At 36.7% G+C, this 13,026-nt stretch overlaps 1 protein-coding gene across 2 annotated transcripts; it reads left to right on the plus strand.

The window, feature by feature from the left end:
* Positions 1-3,146: 3,146 nt before the first annotated feature.
* adhfe1 (alcohol dehydrogenase iron containing 1) lies at positions 3,147-12,916 on the plus strand. Of its 2 annotated transcripts, none has more exons than XM_026941421.3 (14): positions 3,147-3,291; positions 4,210-4,262; positions 4,382-4,425; positions 4,595-4,648; positions 6,423-6,577; positions 6,843-7,039; positions 8,256-8,333; positions 8,552-8,657; positions 8,804-8,956; positions 11,197-11,295; positions 11,486-11,564; positions 11,770-11,866; positions 11,992-12,149; positions 12,312-12,916. In XM_026941421.3, the coding sequence occupies exons 1-14, from the start codon at positions 3,239-3,241 to the stop codon at positions 12,393-12,395; spliced, it is 1,410 nt and encodes a 469-aa protein (XP_026797222.1). In that variant the 5' UTR covers positions 3,147-3,238; the 3' UTR covers positions 12,396-12,916. The 2 variants fall into 2 exon arrangements, with proteins under 2 accessions (XP_026797222.1, XP_053083446.1); XM_053227471.1 differs by having other exon boundaries at positions 3,182-3,291; positions 4,146-4,262.
* Positions 12,917-13,026: the final 110 nt, after the last annotated feature.

The following is a 13,026-nucleotide window of genomic DNA, read 5'->3' on the forward strand; positions in this document are numbered from 1 at the left end:
TTTGACTCTGTGAGTATAAGGCAGCATGACGGGGAGGGTCCACTGCACTGCTGCTTGTTGAAGATGTACTGTATGTAGTCAAGTGTCTTAGGAGAGGCAATCAGGTTATAATAGTCGACTCTTATTGATGAGCTGAGCCAAATGATCTGTTTTCACAATTCTTATCACTATGAGCCAGCATCAGTTTGCTGTCTGTGGTAACCAATGCAGCACCTATGAAGACTTCCTGAGTCTAGAAGGACTCTTATCCTGACTAAAATTCCCACATTGAGTAGAAAACTCAAGGTTAACAATGAACATGAAGAAATTCCAACTGCCATCATCATTTCAGACTTAAATGATTTCCAGTCTATGGTGAGGGACTTTGGGTCACAGCTTCAGCAGAACATCGCCATGATTGCTTCTGTCACTAAATCAGTCAAGTTTAATGCATCTGAAATTGCGAATTCCAAGAATGTAATAAAGGCCTTGGTGGAACAGCAGGTGGATTTGCTGAAAAAGGAAAAGATGGAACAAACTAACGTGGCTAATGAAGCAAGAGAGCAAGCATGAGAGGTGAAGTGATATAAATGCCGTTGGAATCTTCAGCTGAAAGGCTTGAAAGAGCATGTGGATGAGAATACTCGAAATGTGGTTCTCAAACTGTTGCAAAGACCCGCTCCACATCTGTCCAGGAAGCTGAATAGTGTGTTGTATTTGGTACATTGTGTTGGAAGAAAGGAGAGTGAGACAGGTGGTCATCCAGTTCTCCATGAGGGTTGTCCGAGATGAAAGGGCTTAATACCAAGGTTGTGTTGGCTTGCATCAACAGGAAGGGGAATTTGGACGTTTGTTTGTGAAAAGAAGTTAAAATATTACAAATGTAAATGATGGGACACTTTATTGCTCTTCTTGTTAAATTAGCTTTGAAGCCTGTTGGCTATGCTCTCTTTAAATTGTGAACTAAGTTTAATTTCACGGAATGCTATGGGTCTTAAATACAAAAAGGAAAAGCTCTTTTGTAAGGCTGAAAAAGCAAACTGTGTGTTGCTCCAGGAAACTCATTCAAACATTTAGGATGAAAAGTTTTGGGTCAATCAATGGCGAGATAAAATTATGTTTTCTCATGGTTCAACTCGTTCAACAGCCATAGCTCTCCTGTTTTAACAATATTTCCCGGGAAAGTGATTACTAAAAAGATAATGGGCACTGGTTATTTGTGGTTATGAATATTGAAGATACATTCCTTATTGTAGGGAATGTTTATGGTTATTATAATAAGTCGATTTTAAACAGACTCCTTGTAACAGAATTCACAGATGATCTTATGATGAACCAAAAATATTGTATTAGGTGGTGATTTTAATATGGTTATGGATGAGTTTATAAACTGTTACCCAAGTACATTAAATGACCATCACCCTAATCTGGTTATTGGCAGTTTAATTCTATCTCAGTTTTTAATAGATCCTTGGTGCATGCTGAATTCTGACTGCTGAGAATCTTCATGATTTAGCCAAAATTTCTCTTTCTGTTCTCATATTAACTATTGGCCGGTGTCAAATAATATCTCGGAGAATACGTCATTTAGTTGCTCCTTTAACAGACCATAATGTGCCTGGATTAACCTTACAGAGACTGGGCAGAAACTTTGCAATAAAGGTTACTGGAAGTTCAATTCAGATCCTTTAAATAATGGAAACTGTTATGAAGGTGTTAATACTATTATTAATGATATCATAATGATATACAAATATGGATTTCTCTACAAATACAGAGAAATGGGAAATTATCAAATATAAGACACACCATTTTATAAGGCAACATAGCTAGACTCTTTAATTATCACAGTAGGAAAGTTGGCTGAGATTTATACTAGAAGGGCTAATGGTGCTTACATTAGATCAAGGGCAAAGTGGGGGGAAGAATGGAGAAATTAACTCAGCCTATTTCTGTAGGCTTGAAAAGAGACGTCAAGAGAGAAATGCTGTGAAAGCTTTGCTTATCAATGACATAGAATGTTATTAATAATATTTACGCATAGAATGACATTGAAACAACTGACCACCTTTTTTTCATTTTATTATTATTATTTTTTTACACATGTACTCACTCAGTATTATTCTGGAATGATTTACACTTATTTTATCCTTTATTGCAGTTGTTCATTGTGTTGCTTGGATGACATTGTTCTATTTTGGCTCGTACGATGCCGTTTTGTTTACCTTACTCAATACTTAAGAGAGAGAGAGAGAGAGAGAGAGAGAGAAAAGTCTTTAAATGCTGCATGTGATTTACCTCGGAAGTGAAAAGAGGGAACTCGGAATGGCGTCATTTTCGACATCCTTGCATTCGAGCTCCAAAGTGAAAACCGCCTCCATTTTTTATTTTTATTTTTTTATTATTATTTTTTTTTAGCAACGCACACAAGCTAGACAACTAATTATGATGTGATGTATATTTTCCTCCTCAAAACAGCGAACTCTATAGTCATAGTGCTACTTTGTTTACTGCTGGTGCTGTGTTCATGTTGATTTCACGTCATTTGTTGAACTCTGAGGAACTCGAAGTTTAAAAGATCACCCCGAGCTCCCGAGTAGGAATTCCCAGTTGAGGGGCGCGGATAACGGTTTATGGGGCTCGTGAATCCGCCGCGCATGCGCAATAACGTCACATTATGAAACTAGAGTAGCACCTGTTAAAACAGACAAATACAAACCCTTTATTTTCTTATATTGACAATGATATGAAACAGTATTTAAAAACCTGTCCACCCTGGAAAACAAGAGGGCTAAAAAACATGTTGCTGTTAAATGTTATCTGTTAAGAACGTTAGTGTTATCTGTTAATAAAGTCTAGCCCTTATTTAATAAGGATATTTCCAGTTTGCATTCACAGTTGATGGTCTCCAGTCTTTTTGTTTTTTGTGTAATTGCAACCAATACCAATTAAACTACCCAATTTCCATAGAGTTTTCTATTCAGATTTTTTTAAGTCATTAAATGTGCTGTGCTGATTAATGCTGTTCCTAAAATGTCACAAAATGTGCTGTAATGCCGTAAAAAAGGGGTGGCTGCGAGATGGAGACCGAGATGAATGATTAGCAGACATACCGGCCCTTTGTGTAAGATTGAAAACCACTGCCGTCAAATGTCGCACATGCGCGGTACAGTTCGGGTAAAGTCGTAAATCATAAACCAGTGCGCGTAAATCGGGCAGGGGACGCGGATTGGGAGGATAAGACGCTCAGGACGCAGTCATGGCTGGTCGCGACAGGGTGACGCACTTACTGAGGCAGCTTGCCGTTCAGGCGTAAGTCAAACAGCGTCCGCAAAACAAACCACTGAGCGAAGAAATTACTTTTTAATATATGATAATATAATAGCATGTTGCATAACTTTAAAGCTGTACGTTTTCTCAGCTGTTGTTCTACCTTCTAAATATCTTTGAGGTCAAGTTTTATTACAGTTCAGTTAAAATAACTATAAGAAATAAATAACTAATGTTGGTAATGCTGTCTGCCCTTTCAGTTAGCCGAGTTACACTGATTTTTAGCAAGCTGTCCCTACTATTACTGAGCACTAATAACACCTTTGTTATTGCTGAAGTCAGCGGAAATCTGTGCTACTTGTCGTTATTTGGTCGGTAAAGCAGAATACAGGGTGAACGACAAACCAGACTAAAGATCAGCATATCCAAATAAGTGAGAGAATGAAACAAGAGAAAAAAACCGCAGCAGCTGTTTTTTACTTTCATAAAAGTAAACAATGACAGTCGATATCCCCAAGGCTCTGTACAAAACAGTTAACATATCTGGCATTGAGCCTTACACGTCAAAGTCCAGTTGCACAGAAATAAAGCTTTGTTATGACCTTCATTTATTTAAAAAATGTATTGGCTGAAGTCGAATACATGCCTGTTGTCCTAAAGATAGGATACATAGAAGCACATTTCTAATCTTCAAAGGTCCATACATATCCAGTCTTTTATAAATGCAAATTGAAATTATCTTAAGAACATTTACAAATACTTAAAGTGTATTTTAAAATACAGTTTTGCAGTTTTGATATTTATATGAAATAATTAAACGTTTATTTATGAATTGAGCAATATATTTGAGGATTTCAGGATAGATACGCATGACTCATGGATAACTTTATTTATAGGTCAGACTCCTTTGCCTGCCAGTGGTTTCCGTTTGTTCAAATCCGATGTGATACTTTTTAACAGGTGCAGATGTCCTGCTCACTCTTCCATGCATTCCGTCCACATCCATAAGCCAGGTACATTTCACCTGTGAAAGACAATACACTAGTAAATACAATTAGCAATATTGTTCAGAAGACAGTTTAGCATTTAAAATCATAGTATGAGCTGAAATGACCACTTTCTTTGTGTTCAGATGCAGTTCATGTAAATGGGAGAAAAACTGACTATGCTTTTGAGGTTGGTATCAGTCCTAATACTAATAATGTACACCATATCTTGGTGTTATTCCATTCAACCAATTTATTGTAGCATAATAGCAAAGGTCTGTAAAATGTTCACATTATAGCTCTTTAATTATGCCGTGCATTGTAAATGGCTTGTGGAGATTCTTTACCTGTGTTTTCAGATGGCTTGCTCTAATGTCAGATTTGGAAAGGGTGTAACCAGAGAGATTGGCATGGTAAGTTTTATTTCATAAAAATAAGAGTAAGCATGTGTGGTCAACTATTGGCATCCAATTACTGGCACCAAGAGAATGGACATAAAGAGATGGCATGTAATTTACCTCAAGTAATATGTACGAAGGCAAGACTTGCTGAATGATAATAAAGTAAATTACAAACCGACAGAGTAACACTTACTAGAGTAACACTGCAAACTACTTAGTAGTATTTAAACACTTTCAAGAAACTATGCCTAAGAAAATCTTTTTTATTTTATACAACATCTCCATGTTACTCATAATACATGTTACTCACTCCATGTTACACGTTACTCCACATACTCAGTATATCACATATATTTTATATTGATTTTTGCTCATTTCCATAAAGGGTGCTAATAATTCTGCAGTTGTCTCTACCACGCTCACTGCAGTTTGCTCATGCTTTACTGCAGTTTTTACATTCTACTAATGTAAAGATCTCTACCCAGCTGATATCTAAATGATCACCTCAACCAGGGCTGGTATGTATAAAGTTTCTGAGAAAGAAATTCTCAGAAATTTCTTAGTTAAACCTGGAAGTGAAAATGTGTTATAAAAGTTCTTTGAGCATTTCTTAGAGTTCTTTGACCATCTCTTAGAGGAGTAGGAGCACAAAGCACAGTGATATCAGTACTGCATTCTAGTTTATGTTTATGAAATAATAAAATAATAATAATAATAATAATAATAATAATAATAATAATAATAATAAACTCTAGTGCAAGTAAACTAGTCATTTTTCATAAGGTATTTCATAATATATTTGTGTGAAGTCTGAACCCCCAACCCCTGCATTTAATAAGCTACAATTTCATTGATAATGGATTTACTTCCACTTCCACCTAGGACATACAGTTACAACTGCTTGATATTTACTTTAAGGAGTTTGAGATTTGGTGAATACATGTAATCTTTCTCTGGCTATATGCAAGCTCCACTGAACCCAGTGGAGTTTGCAATGAGAAGGTAGAGACGACTAATACTTCATATCCCGTTATGTTTTGCACCACTATTAGTGCAAGAAATTATGGTATGTGCTATCAAAATGGCAGTTGCAGATCACAGCATTTTTTTTTTTTAAATTACAAGATATCAGAGATAAATGAAAGAGTCTGTTATTTCCAACTTTTAGGCCTAAGTATCTGAGTCATTTTCTTGATTTCTAAGAATGTTTGGGCACTTAACACCAGAATTTGACCCTCAGTGGCTTTATATGTACTGGCCCAGGTCTCAGTCTTTGGGTTTGCAGAGATGCCACCATCTATGGTTTATCCAGAGTATTTATGATTTTGACCCCTTGATTTTTCAAATAATGCTGCAGTCAGACCAAACAACACTGAAGGGGAAAGCATGTGGGATTTGAAATACACATTTGCTTCAGATAGCCGTTACTTTTGCTTTACACTGACTTTATCTAAGTGAACTTTGAACTGTGAATTCACAAGCCTTGGACTTGTGAGCCAATAGAAACCAAGTGGGTGGGTCTGTGGTCTCTTTGGTTGGTTGAAAAAAGGAGCCATTAATTAAGAAAGTTAGCTGTCTTGTACACCAACATTCACTGGGGTTTTTGGGGTATAATTTTGTTTTTTAACTTTGCATGCCAGTTAACAATATTGGCACCTTTGAGTTTATCAGGAAGTATATTAAAAATGTACTTAGAACAGTAATTGGTGGTAAAGTTGTAGTCAGTTACTGTTTTTAATTGAATGTGAATTTGGATATAATGAGAAATTTCTAAATGTTTTGTTAGGACTTGCAGAATTTGGGTGCACAAAATGTGTGTTTGATGACGGACACGAACTTGTCCAGATTGCCTCCAGTAACAGCAGTGCTGGACTCACTAGCCAGACATGGTGTGAAGTATGAATGCTATGACGGTGTGAGGGTGGAACCTACGGATTATAGGTGGAGTATATATATGTATATATATATATATGTGTGTCTGTATGTTGTAAGTCATAAAGTATCTGTTTCAGCAAATACTGAGCTATGAATGTTTTGATTTCCTATGATGCACATTTGACTCAGCCTATCCCAGTTTAAACTGCAGCTAAGATGGAACAGAGCAGTACATCTGTTTATGGTGTGAGAGAGATGGCTATTGGCTATATTTGGAGTCTACATTCTTCATAGTTTGAAGGATAATATAATTGTTTCTCCCCATTTTTAGTTTTAAAGCAGCAATTGATTTTGTGAAGAAAAGAAATTTTGATGCATATGTAGCTGTGGGCGGTGGCTCTGTGATTGACACCTGTAAAGCTGCAAATCTTTACGCATGTCACCCGGAGGCTGACTTTCTGGATTTTGTCAATGCGCCAGTTGGGAAAGGAAAACCAATTACCCGATCACTGAAGCCTCTTATTGCAGGTACTTGTGTGCACACTCAGTTAAGGAATACTGAAACCTATAGGTTATATCAGGTTTATGCTTGATGCTTTACATAAAAACATGCATATGTTAATACTATTGAATAACATTTATTTATAATGTTAAGACATGTTTTCTCACAATCTTGATGTAATTTCACCTCTTTAAATGTCATGTCTTAATCTTGAAATTTTCCACTTTACAGTCACATCCTGGTTGTTGAAACTGAAATTATAAACCTCAGTTGAGTTGGGAAATCAGATTATAAAAGTTCATGTCAAATAAATTCAGGGTAAACATCTTAATTACTCAGAGCAAACAAGCCTGGAGCTAATCAGGAGATGAATGCAGACTCAAAGTGTACATATGTGTGTGTCTGGCAGTGAAGATTTTCTATAACATCATATTATGCATGACACATGAATTCATAAACACTATTTAATAGGGGTATAACGATATTGTATTGCATTGTTTGAGACAAAGCTCTTAGTATCAAACAATGCATTCAGCAGACTGCATAATAAAGTAAGCTATTTGTCATAAAATACCACTTACATTACATGAGGTGTAATGAACCTAGTTTTTACTTCACCTAATCATTAAGGCCTGGTGTATGGGAGCACTTTGGCTTACTGGTACATTATGATGCTGGAGGCCAGCGGCTGTGTCAGTGGAATTTAGATGAAAACATGAAGCAACATGCAAACAGCAAAGTTTCTCTGCTACACTGAGGCAACAGATTCAATCGAGGCTAAAGAAATCACTGCAGCAACTTTGGAAGTTCATATGAGACTCTACTTGGTAGTGAAGAATGCAGGTTTCAGGATTCAGAAGCTTGTTTAGCGATACAGACAGCTACCTGACTTTGACAGCACAACTCCCTAGCAGCAGAATGGGAAATAAAGGCCCTGTGCTTCAGACACCCCCCTCCCCTTAGACTCAAACCAGTTTAGTTTAAGTATTTAAATAATGCTTCAATTATTATACTTTTATAATTCTGAATGTTTTAATCAGTTGAAAATGTAAACCTAAGCCACATATTCAGGCAATATTTATTTTTGCTGTATCAAAAAATGTATCATATCCAGTGACCACTATATCGTATCAAACTGTGCAAGCTGCTTTCAGACAATGTAGAGTATATTGTAAAAGGAGCTACAGGCCTATTCCATGTAATAAAGTTTATTGTGTGTATGTGTTTGTGTTTTCACTACAGTTCCCACTACAGCAGGTACAGGGAGTGAGACCACAGGTGTAGCGATATTTGATTTTGAAGACCTGAAGGCCAAAACAGGTGAATTAATTTCAAATAAAATATATTTTTTTTTCAGTTTAAGCTTCATTCTAACAGTTGCTATCAACACTTTATAGGTTCTGTTTTTAAAAACCAGTTGCATCGGTTTTATTTTTCATTTCACTGAAACATAGAAAGATTTAACATTGTAGACATGCCACTATTTAATTAGTTTCCTTTAAATGTGACTTTCTTTCTTTCATGCACTTTGTTTACAGGCATAGCAAGTCGATCACTGAGGCCTACTTTGGCAGTGGTGGATCCACTACACACACTGCACATGCCAGCCAGAGTGGCTGCCAACAGTGGCTTTGATGTACTCTGGTAAGGCTCAGTGCACACTGTGTGCATAATGTGTGCATGTGTGTGTGGTTACTTAGGTACTGGAATTCTTACTTTACATTTATTCTCATTTCGACTCTTGCTCATGTAGTCTCTCTCTCTGTCTTGCTGTCTGTCACCTCCTATAGCCATGCTTTGGAATCCTACACTGCCTTACCATATAACATGAGGAGTCCATGTCCCACCAACCCCATCGCCCGTCCCACTTATCAGGGCAGCAACCCAATCAGCGATGTCTGGGCAAGACATGCCCTCTGTATAGTAGCCAAGTACTTAAAACGGTACATCAAAGTTTGAGAGTGCTACAGTTCTAAATAAGAAATAAAATGAAAGTCTAGTATGGCACTACCTTTCTGTCTGTCTACTGACTGACTTTAGGTAAACCGCACACACATAAAGAGGCATAGTGTGGCATGGAGAGTGCCTTCTTTTTGACACTGACAATTTCCAGAGGATTGCAGAGGACAAAGTGCATTAACATTTCAACACTGTTATGCAGATGAACCGCATCCAACAATATATATATATATATATATATATATATATATATACACACACATATGGATACTATAGACATGATAAGATATTAGAACAAGCATATTAATATAAATTTCGGATTTGTTTGCAGTTGGCAATTAATCAACACTTTCTGACCAATCAGTCTAGAATTCATCAGGACTGTGGTATAAGTGCTATCATTATTATGTGCTATGAATAGAGCGCTGGTTTGTCTAATCTTAAAATACCTAATGACTTTTGTCATGAAATGTTACCCTATGTCTCCTTAACTTGTGCTAGTTATCTCCTCTGTAAAGTGCCTCCTCTACCATTTACGGTCAGTCAGTGGTCACAGGTTTCCGGTTTTAACCATGTTTTCCCAGGTACCCATTAATGGTATGGCTAAACACTTGTCTCATCATTTCTATTTATTATTTAAATAGAATGCTAACTTCTGTTTTCACTCTGTTTCTCTAATTTATGGTGTTGTAGTCTAAAGTACGGTGGATATAAAAAGTCTACACACCCCTGTTAAAATGGCAGGTTTTTGTGAAGTAAAAGAATGAAACTAAGAAATATCATGTCAGATTATTTTCCACCTGTAATGTGAACTTGCAAGGTATAGAAAAACAATTAGAAACTAATACTAATAACAAACTAATACTTTGTTGAAGTACCTTTTGCTTTTATTACAACATGGCACATCTTGACTTGGCAATATTTTCCCACTCTTTCTTACAAAAACATTCTAGATCCATCAAATTGCAAGGGCACCTCCTGTGCACAGCCCGCTTCAGGTCACCCCACAGATTTTTAGTTGGATTCAGGTCTGGGTTCCGGCTACGCCATTCAAAAACATTGATCTTTTTTGGTTAAGCCATTCCTTTGTTGATTTGGGTGTATGCTTTGGGTCATTGTCATGCTGAAAGGTGAAATTCCTTTTCCTGAAAGTTTTGCTCTACAAAACTATTGGTATTTGTACCCTCCACCTTGATAAAAGCCCCAGTTCTGGCTGAAGAAAAGCAGTGATAAAATATGATGCTGCCACCACCATGCTGCATCATGAGTATGGTGTTCTTTTGGTGATGTGCTTTTTTTTGGCACCAAACATAACTTTCGGAATTATGGTAAAATTATACCTTTTGGAATTGGTCTCATCAGACCATAACACATTTTGCCACATGGTTTGGTGTGATTTAATAGCGCTTGGATGTCTTTTGTGAGAAAGGTTTTCTGTCTAGCCACCCTACCCCATAGCCCAGTCGTGAAGAATACGAGAGCTTCCCTGGTAATTTTTTGTCTTGTCCTTTTGTAAATTTTGGAGGGATGTCCGGTTTTTGGTAATGTAACCGTGGTACCCCATTTTCTCCACTTGTTGATAATGGTGTTCCATGGTATATCTAATGTTTTGGAAATTCTTTTATACCCCAATCCTGAATGATCCCTTTCGACTAGTGAGATACCGCACATGCTTTGTTAGCTCTTTTCGGACCATGTCTTCTGCAGATGAAACCAAGGAGATGTCAAGAAAATCCTACAGAAACAGCTGGTCTTTATTTGGGCTTAATCAGAATAATTTCACTTACTGCTGATAATTACTTTTGAACATGAGATTGAATGTGATTGGTTCATTCTGAACACAGCCCCATCCCCAGTTATAAAAGGGTGTGCACAATTATGCAGCCAGGGTATTGTAATTTTTTTTATTTTCCCTATTTTTCCCTGAAATGTTTGATTGTTTTTCACTTAATTTCTATATATTGTAATTTCACATTGATGGTGTAAAAAGTTCTGACATTATTTATCTTGGGTTCGTTTTTTTACATCACAAAAACCTGCCATTTTAACAGAGGCATGTAGACTTTTCATGTCCACTGTAATAGAAGAAGATTAGGCAAAAATAGCAATACATTTCTGGATTACCAATAAATCTGGCCAACATTATGCACAATTGTCTGAGCTGTCTTGTTCAGATAAATAAAATGTATGAACATAACTATCATACTTATTGTGTGTGTGTCAGAGCGGTGCGTAATCCAGATGATGTAGAGGCGCGCTCCAGCATGCACCTGGCAAGTGTGTTTGCTGGAATTGGCTTTGGTAATGCAGGAGTTCATTTATGGTAAATCTTCTCATTTACATACATAATTTACAGCTATAAACTTTAATTTAAACCTTTTTTACTTTAAAAATTTGTACCATTCTCCAAAAGTTCCCTTTAATTCAAAAGATTGGCCGAAAGAACAATGAAAACAAAAAGGAAATTGCTTAATTTCTTCTTATTGACCACATCCTCTGTTACTTTATTTCAGTCATGGAATGTCATATCCTATCTCTGGGAACATCAAAACCCATAAAGCTAAAGGATACAGAGTGGACCATCCGTTAGTGGTGAGCACAGTCCTGAGCAATAACACTCAAACTGCCAACGTATGGACTACAGAATTATAGACATCCTTCGCTCGACTATTATTTATGTCTGGCATTGACATACTTAAAAGTTGTTAGCTGCTATATGTGTGCATTATTTATTTATTTATTTATTTATTTATTTATTATTTCCAAATATGTTTCTGCATGTGGGTGATACTTGAAGCCTCATGGCCTCTCTGTGGTTCTCACATCTCCTGCTGTGTTTGCCTTCACTGCCTGTATGTGCCCAGAGCGCCACCTAGAGGCAGCAGAGATACTGGGTAATGGACAAGGATAGACACTTTTTTTTTTTAAATTGTACTGTCTAGACCTGACCCACTGTGTGCTAGTGGGTCTGCATGTGTGAATGTATGTGTGTGTGTGTCGTGGTGGTGGTTGTGGTAAGGTGCTGATGTAAGGAATGTGAAGACAGAAGATGCTGGACATGTGTTGGCAGACATACTGAGGAACTTTCTGTATGACCTGGAGGTAGAAGATGGCTTGTCTGAAATTGGCTACAGTAAAGAGCACATTCCTGAGCTGGTGAAGGGAACTATTCCTCAGGTTTGCCCTTGTTTGCCATACTCCTTCCAAGTAATACTGTACAGATGGCATGAACTATAAAGATGACAGGGCTTTCCAGTGCATTTTGACATTTGTGTATGTTTACAGTATATTTATGTTTCTGTATTAAGGAGTGTGTGTGTGTGTGTGTGTGGTTTGCAGGAGCGGGTGACAAAACTCTCACCGAGATCTCACACTGAAGAGGATCTCACTCATTTGTTTGAAGCATCCATGAAACTGTACTAAACAATGATTAGACATCTGCTGTTTTAGTATGAAATTGGAAGAAAATCATGATTTATGTTGTAAATATAAATAATGTAGTATGGTATTTTTATGAGTACAAAGCAGACAGAATTTCATCTGCCTTTTGTAGTCTTGTACAATAACTACAATTCACAAGTTATCACAAAATGTTATCCAGAAGCATTTTAGCCCAAATGTTTATATACAGCAGAAATATGCTGGAAAATCTATCCACACTGATATTCACGCTCTAAAGCTCTAAAGTCCTCTAAAGCTGAAATATAATAATTACTAGTTGATGAATTGCTGTTGCAATAATCGGGAATAAAGACTGATGTGTAAAGGTGTGTACAGGGTTCTACACTGTTATTGAAGGAAACACCAGCTTAAAAAAAAAATTTGTATTTGAAACTGCCCAAATTCCTAATAATAAGAATTTCATGTGCATGTTTCAATTCATATATCTGCTTTTTTAAAAATTCATTTTATTTTAAAGCTGAATAAAATTTATTTATTCAGTATGATCTTGATCAGCTGTAATGGATGGAAAAGATTGTTGTTATGAAAACTTTGTGAGAGGCCAATAACAACAGTGTGTTGCAGTGAGGCAGGAACTTTATTTTGTTGTTAG

Source organism: Pangasianodon hypophthalmus, chromosome 21 (genome assembly GCF_027358585.1).
Source record: "Pangasianodon hypophthalmus isolate fPanHyp1 chromosome 21, fPanHyp1.pri, whole genome shotgun sequence".
Lineage (NCBI taxonomy): Eukaryota > Metazoa > Chordata > Actinopteri > Siluriformes > Pangasiidae > Pangasianodon > Pangasianodon hypophthalmus.